We start from the raw sequence: 19,692 nt of genomic DNA on the forward strand, positions 1-19,692 counted from the left end.
CCAGTCTGTAGCTCAAGTCCTGATCAGCAACCCCCCCTCATCCTTTCCTCCTGGCACACTGGTAGCTGAAGGGTGAGGGGATGTGCAGATCCTGCTGCCGAAGGCCAGCAGCAGGTGTCCCCTCTGCTTCCCTCCTAGTAACACCAGAAAATGTTGCTCCCTTGTTCCTGCTTCCCACAACCCAGTCCAGTCCAGGCTATGGTGACAGGTCAGACATGGACCAGGGATGTGGTTCCCTTTTCCCCAACCAGCACACCCATCCAGTCCCCTCCACTGTGCTCAGCCTTCCCTTTAAGGGGTGTTTTCATTCCTAAAACCCCCTCCCATGATTCCATGGGTTTCCCTAGTTTGCATCCTAGTCCTAGAATGGCAGTGTGGGTGGGGGTGTAGGTGATCCTCAGGAGCAATTAGCTAAATTAACATTTCAATATCAGTACTTAGCTCAAACCAGCAGTGTCCCAGTATTGCCATGGGAACCAGCAAGGCTGTTCTGTTCATAACAATATCTGTGATTTTTACAGTGCGCATTAGGGAATTATCCCATGTACTGCCCGGCCATTATAATAAACATACACTTTCTAACTTTAAACTGTTAGAGAGTTTCTGTCCATCTCAGTTAGATATCGATCTTAGATCGATATTTATATTTTAGTAAATCAACTTCATCTGACGACCCCCACCCAAGACCACCAGAAGATAGTATGCAAGCACAGAACGATAAGAAACTGATTACCATACAAAGAGGGGGTAGGTGAGGTTAGGCTATGAATATGTATAGGCGATGTTGAAATCTTCACAAATATATATGAACTTAAGGGTATATAAACACATCCTACAAGGGGAGTGACAGCCTTTATGGAGTCCCCCCATGCCACATCCAGCCCCCTGCATCCCCCCAATGATGCTGTGTGACCCTATATCCCCCACGCTGTCCTGGACACAGCATCCCCCAAGAGGATCTTGGGGACTGCCCCCATGTCCCTCCCACCCAGTCTCCCGTCCTCCAAGTACATCCACTGCTGCACATGTGCTTGGTCCCCATTCCTGTTGTGGCTTCCCCATGAGACAATCCGAAGTTTCCTTCACTTGCCTCACAATTTTCACAAGGACCCTGAAGACCCCTGACAGGAATTCTGGCTTGGCTGAGGTGGATGTGGACACTTGCCAAGTGACTGTTTGCAGGTGCACTCGCTGTATTTCTACAGAACACTGCATTTGAGCAGGTTGTAACAAGCAGCGGCTTGTCCCTCATGCCTGCACCTGCTTCACAGACCAAGGGGTCTCTTCACAATGGCCCATCAGTCTTCCCAACCTTCTGGCTAGATGCCACTGGCTTTGGCTAAAGACTATATAAACTGTAACTTTTTTGGGATGACTTTGGTTAACTCCCATGCAGGACGGCAAATCCATGTGGCTGGACCATTGAGGGTCTTGTCTCAGATGATGGTAGCTATTCCCCTTTCCCCTCTTTTCTCTCTATTTATTTCCTTTTCTGTCCCCTCTATCGCATTTGCTGTTGGTACCACAATAAAGGTGCATTTGTTACGATTAAACTGATGGTCCCCTGCTGTTTGCCTTTTTGCACTTTTGGGATGGATTAATGAACCATCACGACACCCTGCATGAGTGGATCATGACACCAGGCAGGAGTTTCAATCACCCCTTCACCACCTCCTCCTCCTCATCTGCCGCTGCCCTGGGAGGTGATGCCACTGTTCCCGCTGGGGACATGCCGGTGACACCTGTGGGACACTGCAGGTCACCTCTCAAAGAGACTGCGGGGTCATGGTGGCTCCTAGAGTCCCTCTGAAATGACAGCTGTGGGGCCTAGGATGCTGCAGGTGCCAGTTTGGGGGCTGGGTGCTCGTTTTGGGGGGGGTGCGGGTGGGGGGGTGGTTGGCGTCTCCAGGGTGGCTTCCAAAGTCCACTCCCATCACCCCGAAGTCACCCCCAGCGCATTGCGTCAGATTTCCCCTTGCTCTGCACGGACCACCCAGAGCTGATGTCCTGAAATTGGATTTATTTTGAGGGGTTTTGGGGTTGGGGCTACTGTGGGCTGGTAGGCCAGGGTGTGGCTGGGCTGGTGGTCATCTGGGCTGGGGGCTGTCCAGGCTGAGGAGCTGCAGACCAGAGTCCAGCTGGGATCCATGGGTCTGGTGTTCATCTGGACCAGTGCCCAGCTTGATGCATCAGACCAACATCTGCTGGACCAGTGTCCATCCAAACTGGGCTGGTGTCCATCTGGACCACTTTCCAACCTCTCCTGCCTCTATCCAGCCCAGGCTCCCTGGCCTGGAGCTGCTCCTCACTGCAGAGTGGACAAGACCCACAGTCAGTCACAAGATGACCCTAAACCCCTTCCCACCAATCCCACCAGGCCACCCACCCGAAGCCCCAGTGCCACCGGTGTCCCCTGGAAGCTGGGCCAGCTCTGGATCTCCTGGAAGAGGGCGTTGCCAGGGCAGTCGGTGTGGACGAGCTGGCGGTGGCCGCGGAGGGTGAAGTCCTGCCGGATGTGTCCAGAGCGGACAGCGCAGGGCAGGAGCTCATCCCGCACAAGGGCCAGCGTGTCGGGGTCCGGCAGCGTGCCCGTGAAGTTCCCAATGATGCCAACGCCAAAGCCTTGGGTGTTGTAGCCCTTGGTGTGGGCACCCACCCAGTGCCACCCCCGGCCCTCGTACAGGTACCCATCCGAGCCCACCGCAAAGCTGCAAGGACACGATGGCAGTGAGGGGACAGTGGGGGACAATGGCGGGGACTGCAAAGGGACAGGGATGGGGATAGTGCAGACAGTGATGGGGATTACAAGAGGACAGTGGTGGGGACAATGCGGGGACAATGGTGGGGGCTATGGGAGCTTATGGGGACAGAAGGGGAAATGGAAATGGGGACTGTGGGTCAACAGGGATGGGGACTGTGAGGGGCCAGTGATGGGGACTGGAAAGGGACAGGGATGGGGACTGTGGGGGTTATGAAGACAGTGTGGGGACAAGGATGGGGACTGGGAAGGGACAGTGGTGGGGACTGCAGGGGGACAATGGTGGGGACTGCAAGGGGACAGTGGTGAGGACCATGGAGGGGCAGTTATGGGGACCATGAAGGGGCAGTGGTAGAGACTGTGTGGGGACAATGGTGGGGGCATGGGGGGACAGTGTTGGGGACTGTGAGAAGACAGTGGTGGGGTCTGTGAGGGGACAATGACATAGACTGCAAGGGGACAGTGATGGGGACCACAGGGGATGACAGCGACCATGGGGGTTGACAGGGACCATGGGGAGACAATGACCAGCCCTATGGGGGGTAACAGGAACCAGTGGAGGTGACAGTGCCCAAAGGGGTACAATGACAGGATCCAGGGGGGGTGATAGGGATTGTGGGTGTGACAGTGCCCACAGGGGTATAATGGTAGTCCCATGGGAGGTGACAAGGACTACGGGAGTGACAATGCCCACAGGGGTACAATGACAGGAACTGGGGGGGTGACAGGGACTGTGGTGGATGACAAGAACTGAAGATGATGGAGACTGCAGAGGATGACACGGCCCATGTAAGGTGGGAACCAACGGAGGTGACAGTCCCCACAGAGGTACAATGACTGCTCCCACAGGGGGTGCCGGGGCCCGTGGCAGGTGCCATTGCCCCGGGGAGGTGACAGTGACCTGTAGCCGATGTCATCCCAGCCGCGGGTGTCCTGGTGGAAGCGCTGCATGTTTCTCATGGCGTGGGCACAGGCACTGAAGGTCCGGCAGGGCTGCGATGGCTCCAGGGTGTGGTGCAGGAACACTGAGCCCAGTGGGGGCTGCAGCAGGGCTGGGCTGCCCCGGTAGGGACGGGCACCCCACAGGCAGCGTGGCACGATGGCTGGGCACTCTGCGGGGACAACACGGGGGAGGTGTCCCCTGAGATCTTGGGGACATGGCATAGGCCATATGGGGACAAGGAACTCCTTGGGGACGTAGTAGAGTCCACCAGGGGACAAGGGACTTGACAGGTCCTTGGGAACATGGCAGAGGCCATGTGGGGACATAAGGCTTGAAGGGGACACACTAAAGTCCACTAGGGAACAAGGGGCTCCTTGGTATCCATGTGGGGACAAGGGGCTAGATATGTCCCTGTATAACCACTGGAGATATGGCAGAGGCCATGCTGGGACAAGGTGCTTGATAAGTACTTGGGGTCACAGCAGAGTCTGTGTGGAGATAATCTTTGTCTGGGAGGTGACAATGCCCATTTAGGGGGTGACAATCCCTGTTTGAGGGGTGACACCCCCGTTTGGGGGTAACAATCCCTGTCTGGGAGGTAACAACTACTGTTTAGGGGGTGACAACTCCTTTTGGGGGGGACAATGCCCATTTGAGCAGTGACAATCTCTATTTGGGAGGTCACAAAGCCTATTTGTGAGGTGGCAATCCCTGTTTAGGGATGACAACCCCTGTCTGGGAGGTGTCAACCCCATTTCGGAGATTCCACCCCACTCGTACCCACGTAGCGCTCGCTGAACTCCCGTGCCGCCCTACGAGCCACAGCCGCCACCTCCTCTGTCCCCATGCCCCTCAGGAGCTCCGAGGTGGGTGACAGCGTCCTCAGAAGCTCCAAAACCGCTGCCACCTCCTTCTCCAGTCGTCCCTGTCCCGCCAGTGCCCGAAAAACCCGGCGCCGGTAACTGCTGGGGGGTCTCTCCGCTTCTGAGCCATTCCCAGTCCCGTAGTAGCTCCGAAGCAGTTCGGCCACCGGGAGGGGTCCCCGGGCCAGCTGCGCCCCCAGGACCACCCCATCCATGGCCCCGATGGCCACAGGGTCGGGGACAGGGGACGGGGGACCCCTCAAGGTATAATTTTGGGGGTTCTCCACATCGTCCCAGCAGCCGCCGGGTCCCAGTGCGGTGGCGTTGTTGTCACCCCCCTGCGCCAGCAGGAAGGATGTCCCCAAAGCCTCGGCGATGGTGACAGCCAAGAGGGGGTCGGCGGGAGGGTTGAGGGTGGGGAGGGGTCGCCCAAAGCCGCCAGATCTCAGCCCCGCCTCGATGCCAGCCAGGAGGGGACCGAGGGCCACCGTGGAGCCGTCGGGGGCCAGCACCGCCCCCAGCTCCGGTGTCGCCGGGTCGTGGTGGAGGAGCTCCGTCAGGAGCTGCCACTGGCCTGGCGTGAGAGCCGGGGGGCGTCCGGGGTTCCCGAGGGGCTCGCCCAGCACCGCCCGGCACCCCGGGGTGCTGCAGACCCCCAGCCCCCTCCCTAAGGCCGCGGCGGTGCCGGGGGAGCCGCCCCGGGCCGGGGACTCGAGGGCGTCCAGGATGTCGAGCACGGAGTCCATGTGGCGTGGGGGCACAACTGGGGACACAGCTAGGGACATGCCTGGGGGGACAGGGGGTAGGGGGTGAGGGGGGTCAAGGGGTGGGGAGGGGTTTGGAGGAGGGGGAGGCACTCAAAAATGGGCCACAAGCAAGGGGAGGGCACCCCAAATAGGGGACAAAGGACCCAAACCAGGGGGAAAGGACCCAAAAGAGGGGGAAAGGACCTCAAATAAGGCGAAAAGACCCAAACCAGGGGGAAAGAACCCAAAATAGGGCTAAAGGACACAAAAAAGGTGTAAAGGACTCAAAGAAAGGGGAAAGGACTCAAAAGAGGAGGAAAGGACCCAAAATAAGGGGGAAAGGACCCAAAAGAGGGAGAAAGGCTCCAAACCAGGGAAAGGATCTAAAATAGGGGGGAACAGACCCAAAAGAGAGAGGAACAACCCAAAATCAGAGGAAAAAAGGTGTCCTGGGGTGTTGTGGGATGACATGGTGTGTCCTTACCTCTGCCAGGGTGGGCGCAGACACTCAGTGCCAGGAGCAGCCACGGAAATATCCTGCAGGACATGGCGACACCTTGAGGGACACGGGGACACCCTGTGGGCCAGGGGGACACCCTGCAGGACATGGCCCAGGGCCTCGGGGACTTTGACCCCACAGGGACACATGGGAGAGGGACAGGGACACAGGGAAAGCAACAGGGAGACATGGAAAGGGACAGGGACACATGGGGGGGATGGGGACACATGGGGAGGAGGGGACACAGGGAAAGCAACAGGGAGACACGGAAAGGTACAGGGACACATGGCGGGGATGGGGACATAGGGGGAGGAGGGGACACAATACCACCAGGACACACATCAGGGACAATGTTGCCACACCTGTGGGGATGCTGCCACTATGAGATGTCAGCGCATGAAGCCACCAGGATGTGTCAGGGGACACTGTCACCAGGCCATGTGACACCCTGGGTGACACTCACCCTTGTGCTGTCCCCAGCCTGTTCCTAGGGGCAGCTGGGGTCCCCTGAGTGCAGTGGCTCTGGGACACCCTGATGGCTGTCACCTGCATCCGGGCCACTTGTCACCAGCTGAACAAGCTCCCTATCCCGCTCTAGTGGGTAGTGACATTCAGCTGGGACACCGTGGTGGTGACTGTGGGGACATGGTGGCAGGAACTCCATCAGGCAGTGCTTTTATGTGGTCGAGATGAAGATGCTGGTGGCACTGTGGTGGCACTGACACTGTCCCAGTTCATGACCCCACCCATGTCCATGTCCCCCATGTCCCCATCCATGGCCATGTCTCCATCCATGGCCATGTCCCCCCATGTCATTGTTCCTCACCCATGCCTTTGTTCAACATCTTTATTTTTACCCCAGTTTCAGGGGTTTCAAAGGGATGAACACAAATGAAAAAAATCAAGGCTAAACCAAAAGGATTTATGTGTCTGTGCCAACTGAGCATCCACATGCTTACATGGGTGGAAGAACCTTTTTAGGAGGGGTTTCCATCCCACTGTCTCCAAAATTGTGAGGTTTGCCCCAGCACATCCCCATTTGGCTGTGGAAAATGCCTGTGGGCCTGAGAGAATTAAAACAATGGATTTTTGTTGGAAAAGACCTCCAAGGTCATCCAGTGTTGCTTGATGCCACCAGAAGATGTAAAAGGTGAGATTTTTCTAGGGACAAGTCTGCTCTCCACAATGGACTTCTGATTGTGGATGTGTCCAGGTACCCACGGGGAGCCAGGAAGATGTGGAGGACCCCAGCCAGGGATCTTCCCAACACAGATCACCAGGACCACAGATCACCAGCTCATCGTGAAGCTCTTCCCACACTCTCCACACTTGTAAGGTCTTTCCCTAGTGTGGATTCTCCAGTGGTAGATTAGAGCTCAGCTCTGGTTGAAGCCCTTCACACATTCCAAGCACTTGTGGGGCTTCTCCCTGCCACGAAGCTGCTCATGGACACCCAGCTCTGAGCTCTGGCCTATCTCTAGCTGTGTTTCTGGCCCAGGGTGGGTCTTTCTTCCTCACAGATCCTGGGGCTGGGTTTGCAGCCCCTCCTCATAAAGGATCTCTGGGGCTTTTCCTCCCTTTTGGATTCCTGCGATATGGAGCTGCTCAAAACAGCTTCTTCCATGAGGTTCTGCTGTGGGGATTTGTCCTCTCTGGTCTCCATCCTCAGCTCCATCCTCCGCCTGAGGGAGGAAGGACAAGGAGAGAATGGGATTTGCCTCTGTGCCGGAGGGAAGGGGAAGGAGATCCCCCCAGTCTATCCCTGGCAGGATGGTGTTGGCAGCAGGGCTGTCCTGGAGCCATGCTGGGCTGGGAGATTGTAAGAGACGGTCTGAAGTTCCCCTCATTTTTGCCTCATGATCGTTGTAATAGCAGAGACTAAGGTCCTGAAGACCCTGCCTGGAGTTCTGGCCTGGCTGCAGTGGATGCTTGTCAAGTGATTGTTTGCAGGTGTGTTTGCTGTGTTGCCACACTACACTGCTTCAAGCAGGGCCCGGCAAGGAGCTGTTTGCTCCATATGCTTACACCTGCTTCATGATCCCCACTCATCACCATGAATTAATTAATTAATAACCCATGAATTTTCCCACCTCTTGGCCAAATGAAATTTCTGGGGTAACTTTGGTGATCTCCTGCAGAAGATCCCTCATCTGCCTCACGACCACCGTGGGGACAGAGATTGAAGCTCCCTCCCAAGGACTGAGACCCATATAATCCTAACACAGGGGCACTAGCCTGACTGAAGCGAGATGTTTGCCAAATGGTGCTTGCAGGTGTTCGCTGGACCAAGAAAACAATGAGTCTCACTCATTGCTATAATTTTGTCCTCCTTTGGAACATGGACTGTCTGTACCTGTTTTTCAATAGACTCATTTCTCCATTACCTGTTCCCCCCACTTGGCAGAGGACTATAAAAGACCCCTAAGTTAACCAAGACTTCAGTGAACCCCCACAGACGACGGCGAATCTATGTGGCTGGACCATTGAGGATTTAGTCTCTCCGTTTGGTAGCTGTATCCTTCTTCCCCCTCTTTCTCTCTCTCTCTATCCTTTATTTTCTTTCTGACTCCTCTATCACATTTGCTGTGGGCACTCAATAAAAGGTGCATTTGTTGTGATTAAACTAATGGTCTCCTGCTGTTTGCCTTTAGCACTTTTAGGACCGGTAAAACGAACCATCACGACACCCTGCTTGTCCTAGCGGATCGTGACAGAGATGGAGCAGGAGAGAGAGGAAAAGGGGCAGTGGCTTCCTCCTCACCTGCCTGAGTCTGCCGAGACATCTTCCTCCTCCTCGCGGTCGCCTCCCCCTCTATCCGACCAAGGTTTGGGAATGGGAAATCCTGGTTTGCGGGGGAAAAACAAGAGCGTGTTGGGTTTGATGGTCCTGGCTGCGCAAGTTCAGTCGGACAAATGACCACCCCTTTCATCCTCGGGAGCCCGGACCCCGCTCATCTCCAGCCTCCCCCACGTCCGGGATCGTCCCTCTGCGCCCTCCCCACTCCGAGCTCTCCACCCCGGCTCTCTCCGGGGAATCCCCAACACCGACATCGCCCCCGTCCCCGCTGGTACCGCGCGATCACTACCTGGGACCGCCTAGATACCCCCAGAGTGGAATGTGCAGCTCAGCTTTGGGGTCCTGCAAGATCCAAACATCCCCTGCCCCGCAAAAACATCCTCCCGGAGACCCCCCGATGGATTTGAGCCGAGCTCGCCGTTCCCTCCCACCTGCGGTCTCCGGGGGAGCCTCAGCGGGCGCGCCAGGGAACCGCATGGCTTCCTGCTGCTGCGCCTCCCCCTCCTCTTCATCCTTCTCCTATTTCTGCTCCTGCTCTTCCTCCCGCTCCTGTTTTTCCTCTTCCTCCTCTTCTCTCCCTCCCGCTCCTCCTCCGCTCCCAGCCCGGCCCGGGCGGTGCCGACACGCAGGAGCCGCGCTCTACTCTGAGGGGGTTGTAAAGCAGCCCCGCCCGGTACTGGGAGCAACACTGGGAGCACCGGGAGGGAGCTGGGAGCGCTCTCCTTCCTAGCGCCGCCCTGACTGGGAGCACTGGGAAGGGGCCGGGAGCGCTCTCCCTCCCAGCGCCGCCCTGACTGGGAGCACTGGGAAGGGGCCGGGAGCGCTCTCCTTCCTAGCACCGCTCTGACTGGGAGCACCGGGAGGGAGCTGGGAGCGCTCTCCTTCCTAGCGCCGCTCTGACTGGGAGCACTGGGAAGGGGCCGGGAGCGCTTTCCTTCCGAGCACCGCTCTGACTGGGAGCACTGGGAAGGGAGCCGGGAGCGCTCTGCCTCCCAGCGCCACCCTGACTGGGAGCACTGGGAAGGGGCCGGGAGCGCTCTGCCTCCCACCGCCGCCCTGACTGGGAGCACTGGGAAGGGGGCCAGGGGCGCTCTCCTTCCTAGCACCGCTCTGACTGGGAGCACTGGGAAGGGAGCCGGGAGCGCTCTCCTTCCTAACACCGCCCTGACTGGGAGCACCGGGAGGGAGCCGGGAGCGCTCTCCCTCCCAGCGCCGCCCTGACTGGGAGCACTGGGAAGGGGGCCGGGAGCGCTCTCATTCCCAGCGCCGGCCTGACTGGGAGCACTGGGAAGGGGCCGGGAGCGCTCTCATTCCCAGCGCCGCCCCGACTGGGAGCACTGGGAAGGGGCCGGGAGCTCTCTCCTTCCGAGCATCGCTCTGACTGGGAGCACTGGGAAGGGGCCGGGAGCGCTCTCCCTCCCAGCGCCGCCCTGACTGGGAGCACTGGGAAGGGGCCGGGAGCGCTCTCCCTCCCAGCGCCGGCCTGACTGGGAGCACTGGGAAGGGGCCGGGAGCGCTCTCCCTCCCAGCGCCGCCCTGACTGGGAGCACTGGGAAGGGGCCAGGAGCTCTCTCATTCCCAGCGCCGCCCTGACTGGGAGCACTGGGAAGGGAGCCGGGAGCGCTCTCCTTCCTAGCACCGCCCTGACTGGGAGCACTGGGAAAGGGCCGGGAGCACTCTCCCTCCCAGCGCCGCCCTGACTGGGAGCACTGGGAAGGGGCGGGCAGCAAACAGCGCCCGGGGTCGGTGGCGCCGGCGGGGGGCGCGGCCAGGCGGGGGCGGAGTTATGCAAATGCAGGGATGAGCGCGCGCTGTGATTGGTGGGCGGGAGCAGCGCCGCGTTTCCCCGGTCACGTGAGGACTGGGGCGCGTCGGAGCGATGGCGGCGGCGGCGTCCGGTGAGAGGGGGCGGGACCGGGAATGGGGACAGGGACAGAGACCGGGAATGGGTCTGGAAATACGGGACAGAGATCGGGAATAGGACTGGAAATACGGTCGTGGGAACGGGGACGGAATATGAGAACGGGAGTGGGAACACGGAAACAGCAACCGGACTGAGAATATGGGATGAGGAATTGGAAGAGAGGACCGGGATCGGGGACGGGAATAAGGGAACAGAAATACGGGAACTGGAATATGGGAACGAGACCGGAAATGGGAATGTGGATACGGAAGAGGGAATATAGAAATAGAAATATGCAAACGGGAACAGGAAAGGGAATACGGGACGGAGAATATGGGAACGGCAGCCAGAGAATACGGGATAGAAACAGGGAATGAGACCGGGAATAGGATCCGGACTGGGATGGGAGCAGGACGGGACGCGGGAAGGAGCGGGGGGACGGGAGTGACAGTGAGGAGAGGGGCATCCGGATGGGGGAACCGGGAACCGGGACAGGGGGACATGGGGATACGCCCAGAGCAGTGAGTCCTTTATCAGCTGCCCCAAAACCTCCACCAGCGCCTCCCAGCGCAGCCAGAGCCTCTTGGCCTTGGTTTCCCAAAACCCTGAGCAACCCTCAAGTCCCTCCCAGAAGCACTCGATGCCCTCCAGCCCACACAGCCTCTGCAAGTTCCTCCCATGGCACCGACCATGTCTTAGTTCAAGGTCTTTATTTTTACCCCAGCTTTGGGAGTTTGGAAAGGTCAAAGAGAAATTAAGAGAACATCAAGGCCACAAGGAGCCTGGAAGAGGTGGAGCCCCCTGGGCAGGTGTCTTCTCAACATGGATCACCAGGACCACAAATCACCAGGGCTCTGCCCAACAAGGGTCACTGGGGATCCTCCAGTATGGATCCTCCCATGGGAGAAGGTCTTCCCACACTCAGGGCACTCACAGAGATTCCCTTAGTGATTCCTCTGTTGGTGTTGGATCAAGGCTGAGCTGTGCCTGAAGCTCTCGCCACACTCGAGACACTAGTATGGCCTCTCTCCAGTGTGAATCCACTGATGTGGAGATAGGAGCTGCTCTGAAACTTCTTCCCACATTCAGGACACTCGTAGGGCTTGTGACATGACAAGGGGCGGTGCTGGCTGCGGTTTGTTTGGTGCCTGTGCAATCCCAAGGGCAGTGTCACAGCGGGGCAGCTCTCAGTGTCCCCAGCAGGTCACAGTGTCCAGGGCAGCCCGTGCCAGCGGTCACTGCGCACACGGGGCAGGCTGGGCTGGACAGGGGACGGGGCAGAAACGCTGCCCCGGGACTGGGGTCTGCCCCTACCTCTGGGGCCCAGCCCCTGCTGGGAGCACCTTGGGCAGGGCACGGGGCTGCTGCTGGGCCAGGGGGACAGGCCGTGCCCCCTGTCCCCTGCTGCTGTGCCAGGGGGACAGGCCGTGCCCCCTGTCCCCTGCTGCTGGGCCCCTCTGATGCCTGTCCCACGTCCCTGTGGCTCCTCTCTCTGCTACTCCATGCTACCTTCACTCCCTCCATCAAAGCCCCACTCAAATGCTTCATGGTGACCTCTGGAAAGAAAGAAAGAATGAAGGAAAGGAAGTGTTGTCTGTTCACCCTGGCTGGATGTCAGGCACCCACCAAAGCTGCTCTCTCCTCTCCAGAGATGGACAGGAGATAGAAAACAGAATGAAGGCTTCATGGGTTGAGCTAAGGACTGGGACAGATCACTCAGCAAATGCCATCATGGCAAAGCAGGTTTGAAATTAGAGAAATTAATGGAATTTATTACTATCAAAATCAGAGCAGAATAGTGAGAAGTAAAATAAAGCTTTAAAAACACCTTCTGCCCATCCCTCCCTCCTTCCCAGCCCTACCTCCCCCCCCAGTGGGTGCAGGGAGACAGGGAATGGGGGCTCTGGTCAGTTCATCCCCCGTTGTTTCTCCTGCTGCTTGGGGAGAGGAGTCGTTCCCCTGCTGCACCATTGGGTCCCTCCTGAAGACACTTCTCCATGAACCTTCTCCACGGTGAGTTCATCCCACGGACAGCAGTTCTCCACAAGCTGCTGCAGCGTGGCTCGCTCCTCCATGGGCTCACAAGTCCTGGCAGGGCCCTGCTCCAGCGTGGGCTCCTCTCCAGGGGTTTGCAGGTCCCTGCCAGGTCCCTGCTCCAGCACAGGTTTCTCATGGGGTCGCAGCCTCCGCTCAGGCATCCCCCTGCTCCAGCACGGGCTCCTCCAGGCGCTGCAGGGGCATCTCTGCCCTCCATGCCCTCCATGGGCTGCAGGGCCCAGCTGCCTCCCCAGGGACTGACCAGGGAATCTCAGGGCAATCAGCTCCAGCAGCTGGAGCAGCTCCTGCCCCTCCTGCCCTGCCCTGCCCTGGGGATGTGCAGAGCTGTTCCTCTCACATGTCCTCACCCTGCTCCTCCCTGCTCACAGTCACAACTCCAGGATCACCCATTTCCTTAAATCTCTTATCCCAAAGGCCATTACCACCATTTCTAACAGGGCTAGCCTTGGCCAGCAACCAGTCTGTCCTGAAGCCGGCTGGAATTGACTCTGTGGGACATGGAGGAGCAGCTGCTCTCACAGAAGCTGCTCCTAGAGCCCCTCCCTTACCAAAACCTGGCCATGCAAACATGGTATAAGTATGGTAAGGTTTTTATTACCACTATTAACTCTTATAATTTCTATTACCTCTATTTTTGCTATTAATGATACAGTTGTTATTATTATTACTAGTATTTTTAGTCTTTTGGACTCTATATTAATAGTGGCTAGATTAGAACTGGAAGCAAAGGTACTTCATTGCAAGTAGCAGTTAGAGCAGTTAGCCTCTTGCCCTGCCCTGTTCTGTGTCATTGCTGTGTCTGAAGCTGCTGCTGCCAGGCCTCTCTATTTCCCTGGTTTGGGAAATTCCATGGCATTGCTCACATGGCAGAAGGAGAAGGCTCATTACATTCAAACGAATGTCCTTAGCTCTTCGAGTCCCTTTGTTGGAAGCTTGTTTTCTAACATTGTTGACTTTCTCAGCTTCTGTTAATATTTGTGATTTCATGACAAAATGTCCTTGGATGTGATTGTGCAAGATTCTCTAATCAGCTTTCAGTTTGCTCTTGGGTTTCTTACCGGTGTGTCCGAGCTGAAGGCAGCATTTTGGGTGGGAGGCTTCAGTGGGAGCTGGCATTGCCTCGGCAGCAGCTGGTTTTGCAATGTGAGCAGCGCTGACAGAGATTCCGTGCGCTGAATATTCCGCCTGGTTGGAGCCGCAGTGCCCGGCTGGAGGGAGCCGCGCCGGGCGCTGCGGGTTGTGCCGGGCCGGGCAGCGGCCGCAGCCCCGGCAGGGCCCGGCCGTGGACACGGAGCCTTTGCTGGGCAGGGCTCGGCCCTGCGGCGCCGGGCGGGCGGTGCCGCTCCCGCCGGGAGCCTGCGGGAGCCGGGACAGCGAGAGAGCCCGGGCCGAGCATCAGCCCCGGGGCACGGCCCGGGAGGGGGCACAGCCCGGGGGTCCCGCAGAGCCTCCCTGCTCCAGAGCCGCGCCTGCCGCAGCGGGGCAGCTGCGGCACCTGCGGGGCACGGAGGAGCCGCAGGCGGCGTTCCGAGCGCTCCTTCGGGGCAGGATTTTGTCCCGCTGCGGGGAATTCCCGCGGGCCGGGCGGGCCGGGGCCGCTGCCGAGCGCCGCCGCCTTTCCCGGGAGCCGCCGGGCAGAGCTCTCTGCTCGGGGCTGGGAAAAACACCTTCACTGCCCTGGGAACATTTAAAAAGTTTAATACAGGACAAGAGGAGACAAGGCCATAGAGCAAAGGTTCTTACGGCCGGGTGCATCTCGGCACTGAGCCAAGAGCACACGGTTATCTCCGGAGATACCCCTTGAATACCTTTTCCCTTACACCAGCCGGTTGCATATTCATAAAGCCTTATGCATAGTAAACTTTTTCCCAAGCTAGTTTACCTATTCCAAGAACTGTTCAGCATGGCTCCTCCTGGGTTCCACCTTTTTAGGGCATGTATATTCCTTGGTTGTGATTTTGGTCCTTTTTTATCATCATCTTCAGTTTTGGCCCCGGCCCACACTGCCTTCAGACGGTGAGTGCTGATGGTCGGCAGATCTGTACAGGTGTCCTCATCCTGTGCTCACTGGATGTTATCCCATCCAAGCAGGAATTTTAACACAAGCATGCTTCTATCAGCTATGGCACTAGTATGTCTGAGCTTAATCAATGAACAACAGAAATAAAAACTATATAACAAAGTTATTGTAACACCACACATATAAAATCCAATGGAATATTTGCAAAAAGCCAATATTATAATATGTATCTATGACAGGGCCAAGGGCCGGGTGCCCGCTCGGCGGCCCCAGGACAGCAGAATTTTGGGGTCCCGGTGCTGGCTGCCGGCAGAGCCCCGGCGCTGGGCCGGGGATGCGTGGGACCCTCCCGCGGTGGGGTTGGGCTGCCCGGGGCAGGCGCTGCATCGTCAGCCCGGAGCCACCGGGGATCGCCCGGTACCGGCGGGGCGGGGCTGGGGAGCGGAGAAGGGCGGCACCGGAGCTGGGGGACCCTCTGCAGCCTGCGGGGTCGGACATACCGATAAGGGGGTCCCCGGGAGCCTGGAACGTTGTGAAAAACGCTAATCACTTGGGTTTTAAAAGTTTAAACGTTTAATAATAATAAAATGGTTATAAAAATAGTAACACAATTAGACTAATTAAATTTAGAGTTAGGACAATTACAAAACAATAAAAAGCAAAAAATTATAGACGTCCAGATGCTCTCGGACTCTAGGTCATGAAAAGCATGCCTTGTGAATAAAGGAATAACCTTAAAAGCAATAGCCTATTGCATATTCATATATCTCATACATGATGCATAAATTCCTTGCAAATTAGGAACTTTTCTGGATTTTGTCAACTTCTTCTCCTTAATCCTGGTGGTTCCATAAAGACAGAGAAAAGGTGGAAGAATGTTTGTCTTTTCCGACAAGGAGGTTATAACTTGCGCCCCAAGTCACTGTCATCTCTGTGTGAAGAGTTTCTTGATTATCTCATCTCTTGCTTGAGCTAGTAAAAAAAATACTACATGCAGAGTTTCCATTTTAATATTATGTTGTTACTAAAACTCTATTTAACACACTACTTAAGAGAATTAATACAGCATAACTTTCTAACATTACACATATAATATCCATTGTAACATTTGCAAAAAGCCAATCATAAAATATGCATTCTTCACAGAAAGTGTTGAAATGGTAAAAACAGTCAAAACCCCATAGGAACTGGAAGGAAAACCTGAGGCAGTGGCAGCTAACACCTCAGAAACCCGTGGCTTTTGCTCCTCTCTTCGACCTGAGAGCTTCCTGGGCAGGGGCGACTCTTCCAATTGCATCAGCGTGGCCATGGCTGGGAAGGGCAGCGAGCAGATGGGTTGAGCTTCTCCTGCCAGCCCCTGAAGTGCCAGCTGTCATTTGTGTGCGCTGAGGATTCCCTTCAGGCTCGGAACTGGCGCAGCTGCTCCTGGGCGCTGCTCGCCCGCGGGCGCAGCGGTGCTGCAGCCGCTGTCCCGCACACAGGGAGGGCTCTGGAGCCTCCCAGGGCACCAAGGAGCGGAGCAGGGAACGTGCCGGGATCTGCTGCAGGACCGTGGGGCTGTGGGGGATCCTTCGGTCTCTTGGATGGGGCAGGGAGGGGGCAAATGGAATCAAGGTGAGACAGGGATCAGGCAGCCCCACGCCAGACAGCGTTTTCTCCTCTGAGAGCTCCTCTGAGCTGAGCGAGCTGGTGAATCCTGCGGAGCAAATGAGACCCGGGAGCGAGGGAAAGGCTGGCTGGGAAGGAGTCAGATAAACCCAGTGGGTATTTCCCTTCCCAAGGGGCTCCGGGGGAGACAAAGGAGACAAGAAGGATTCCCCATCTCATGACATTCCCTTTTTTCCTTCAGTAGCCCTATTGCAGTCACTGCATACAAGAGTTTACTTGATCCCTTTGATGCCAGGGAGCACCCAGAACTTGAACCTCGCTGGATCCAGCCTTGTCTGCCTATCACAGAGCAGAGGGAAAAGATAAAGAACCTGGGTGGGGGTTGAGCCAAAATGGCATTTTGCCACTTCTGATCTGCTCCCAGCTTTTGCAGCAGGGCAACAACCCCATCGCTGCAAACCACTCCCTTTTGCAAGGCACACGTGGACCTCGCTGGCAGCTCAGGGCTCCTGAAGGGGCTGCTGCAGTTGGCAACTGGAGCTGTTGTTGAACTTTTCACATTGCTAAACCCTCCCTGCCAAATGCCATCAACTACCTGAGGAAGGACACAAAAATATTACCCTAGAGAAAGTGGGGCCAAAAGCTTGGAAAAGGATGAAAGAAATGTTATGATGATAATGACAAAAAAAACACAATTTATTTTTGACAGCAAATGAGTACCCACAGCCCTCCAGCCCTCCCAGACTGGCAGCCGAGTGGGGCCGTTTCCATGGCATGAGGAGCTGGCAGCCTGCAGAGAGAAACCAGAGAGCCACGGTCAGTCACAGAAGGCTCCTGTGCCCCTGTCCCACCACGGCCTGTGCCTGGGCCAGGCTGCTCTGTGCTCAGAGCCCAAACCCCCCAACCCATTCTCTGTTTTTAGCGAAGGGCAGAGTGGTAAGCCACATTCCAGCTCCTCTGCTGAAGCACATCCCAGCAGCCTCCTCAGAAGCTGCAAGAGGGGATGCCCATGTGCCCGGTTTCCTGGCTCCCCGGCAGACCAGGGGTTAAAGGTTGGGTGTCACCTGAATTGTCCCCTTGTCCCCGGAAAGAGCCCATCTCTGCACGGAGCCATGTGTTTTCATTTGTAAATTAGGTTTTTCTTTCCCTGCCAACTGTGGTTTCTCCAGCCCCGGCTGCAGGGTCCCATATGCTCCCATTTCTTTCTTGAGTTCCCTCACATCTCCTGAGTTGAGAGGTACCTCCACATGACCTATTCCCAGAATTTGGGTTGGTTGTCCCTGCTGACCAACACTTGGGTTAGGGATCATTCCCAAAGCTACTTCCCTTCATGGATATAGAGCTTGCCCTTCCCTTTCTCTTTCCCCCCTTGTTAGACTGTGAGTAACACAGCGATTTTCCTCAGGGACCGGCTCTGGGATTTCTACCTCTTGGTTATCAAAATCTCCCCCTTGATCTAAATCGGGGTAGACTGCGGGTGGTGCTGGTGGGGGTGGAGGAGGAGGAGGTATGTATGGTAGAGGGGGTGCAGTTGGAACTTCCTCAGATTTTTATTTTTCTTTTTCCCTCCCTGGGTGCTTCAGGCAAAAAGTTTTGCTCTTGTTTCCCCCACTATCCAGAGAGCAGCATACTTGCTCTCTTCCATATCAAAAGGTTCTCTAGAGTTTACATAAATGTTTAATGCCTGGCAAATCCAGTCCCTGAAGTTTCCAAACACTGGCCAAAATAAATTATCACTACAGATTTGTTTTCCTCCCCATACTTTTATACAATAATGTATCATTTTTGCCCTATCCTTCCCTTTCCTTGAAGGATATTCATCCCAAGATTTTATCATTAGACCTAACGGACTGTCAGGGGGGATCTGGGGAAGCGTTACCGGGGTCCCCGTCCCCATGGAAGCAGAGGGCTTGCTTTTCCTCTGTCCCATCTCCCAGGACACCTTCAGGCACACACACACTCGCGGCCCCTGTTGGTGCCCAGCCCCTCGCGGGCTCTGCAAACCGCACTACTCAGAGCTCTGCCCGTGCCTCGTCCTACAAGGACGTCTCACGCGTTATGTCCTGGGATCCCAGCCCAACCCAGCGGATCCCCACTTTTATACTCACACTGTCCTGCGTCTTCGCCCGGCTTCGTGCACAAAGATTACGGGGTTACCGGTATCCCTTGTGCTCAATACCGAATTTGGGTTCGTCGGTAAGGGTCTGGGAAGGAAAAGCCTGCACCAGGGCCGCTGCAGAGGCAGCGGGGCGCCTCCCTGATTAGGAATTCCCACCCGGTCGCCCTTATCCGAGTCACGGCACCAAATTTGTTATGGACAAATTCAACTGGGGAGGCTAATTATAGATAAATCAATTAACAATAATTTATTAAGCAAATGGTATTAAGCAAAAGAACAGGGCAGGGTGGCCAGGGAGCCTCTGCTCTGCCACGGAGCACCTTCCCCCTTTGACCTTTTTGTTTTTATAGTCCCATTTTCTTTCGGGTTGATGTATTTTCTCTCGATGCACTCTGTGCCGGTGCAATTGGTTGCTGGGGGGTCTTTTTTTCTGCCCTTGGTGGTCATAGGAATGAAGGCTCCTCATCTTCCTTGCAGATTGTCCTTGGCCTAAAAGTCAACTTGTATATAACTAGTTACACAGCCTTCTATGCTAATTGCATTACCTACTCAGTTCAAATTCTTATCTCCTTTAACACTCATTTTGATGAACAAAGACCATTTTATTTATTACACCCACTCTCTCCCAGTGCCCCCCAGCGTGTCCATCTCTCTGCTGCCCTCGAGCTCCCGGCCCGGCCCCGGCCGCCTGCTCCCATCCAGCTGAGGTGGTTCCAGGGCCAGCAGGAGCTCTCTGTGGTGGCCACTGACGTGGTCCCCAACGGGGACTGGACCCACCAGCTCCTGGTGCTGCTGGAAACCCCAACGCGGGCCGGGCTCACCTCCACCTGCCAGGTGGAGCATGTCAGCCTGGACCACCCCCTGAGTTGGAACTGGGGTACAGGGGAGGAATTGGGGGTGCTGGGAGAGCCACTGGGATGTGCTGGGAGCAACTGGGAGGGAATTGGAGAGAGCCTGGTTTCAACTGGGAGAGGAGATTGTGGGTTTGGAAGGGCTAAGTAGGGGTTTGGAGAATACTGGGAAGGGTGGGATGAGGTTCTGGGGGTCCTGGTGGGCACTGGGAGCAAGTTTGGGGGTGCTAGGTTTAAGTGGGAGGGAATAGAGTGAGCCCGAAGGAGCTGGATGGAGATTGGGGATGGAAAAGCAGAGATTGGGATGAGGTTGGTTGTGCTGAGAAGAGACTGGGAGGGCTCTGGGTGAGTCCTGGTGGGGCTGGGAAGGGACTGGGAGAGACTTTGGGGGTCCTGGGGCAGTGGGGGCAACTGGAAGGAGGCTGTGGAATCCTGAGAGGGACAGGAGGGGCTTTGGTGGGTCCTGGGGAGATGAGGAAGGGATCAAGAGGGAGGTTTCAGGGGATCCTGAGTGGGTTGGGAGCGAC

The 19,692-nt window shown here is 56.5% G+C and overlaps 1 protein-coding gene across 5 annotated transcripts; it reads right to left on the bottom strand.

The window, feature by feature from the left end:
* Nucleotides 1-2,000: 2,000 nt before the first annotated feature.
* Nucleotides 2,001-9,418, bottom strand: PGLYRP2 (peptidoglycan recognition protein 2). 5 transcript variants are annotated; one of them, XM_085565256.1, is made up of 7 exons: nucleotides 9,038-9,418; nucleotides 8,571-8,652; nucleotides 5,795-5,847; nucleotides 4,482-5,351; nucleotides 3,660-3,870; nucleotides 2,387-2,708; nucleotides 2,001-2,308 (listed from the first exon to the last, which is right to left on the bottom strand). In XM_085565256.1, the coding sequence occupies exons 1-7, from the start codon at nucleotides 9,081-9,083 to the stop codon at nucleotides 2,306-2,308; spliced, it is 1,587 nt and encodes a 528-aa protein (XP_085421382.1). In that variant the 5' UTR covers nucleotides 9,084-9,418; the 3' UTR covers nucleotides 2,001-2,305. The 5 variants fall into 5 exon arrangements, with proteins under 5 accessions (XP_085421382.1, XP_085421381.1, XP_085421384.1 ...); XM_085565255.1 differs by having other exon boundaries at nucleotides 5,795-5,866; nucleotides 9,038-9,416; XM_085565258.1 differs by lacking the exon at nucleotides 9,038-9,418 and adding an exon at nucleotides 8,896-9,034 and having other exon boundaries at nucleotides 5,795-5,866.
* Between the last annotated feature and the right edge of the window lie 10,274 nt (nucleotides 9,419-19,692).

Source organism: Lonchura striata, chromosome 35 (genome assembly GCF_050655825.1).
Source record: "Lonchura striata isolate lonStrDom1 chromosome 35, ASM5065582v1, whole genome shotgun sequence".
Classification (NCBI taxonomy): Eukaryota; Metazoa; Chordata; class Aves; order Passeriformes; family Estrildidae; genus Lonchura; species Lonchura striata.

Excerpts from the sequence above, each read along its gene's own strand:
- PGLYRP2 (XM_021549361.4), bottom strand. The coding sequence starts at position 8,739 with ATGAAAGGGGTGGTCATTTGTCCGACTGAACTTGCGCAGCCAGGACCA. Across the intron at positions 3,871-4,481 it reads GTTCAGCGAGCGCTACGTGG|AGTGCCCAGCCATCGTGCCA; the intron begins GTACGAGTGGGG and ends TTGTCCCCGCAG. Across the intron at positions 2,709-3,659 it reads TGGGATGACATCGGCTACAG|CTTTGCGGTGGGCTCGGATG; the intron begins GTCACTGTCACC and ends GTGTCCTTGCAG.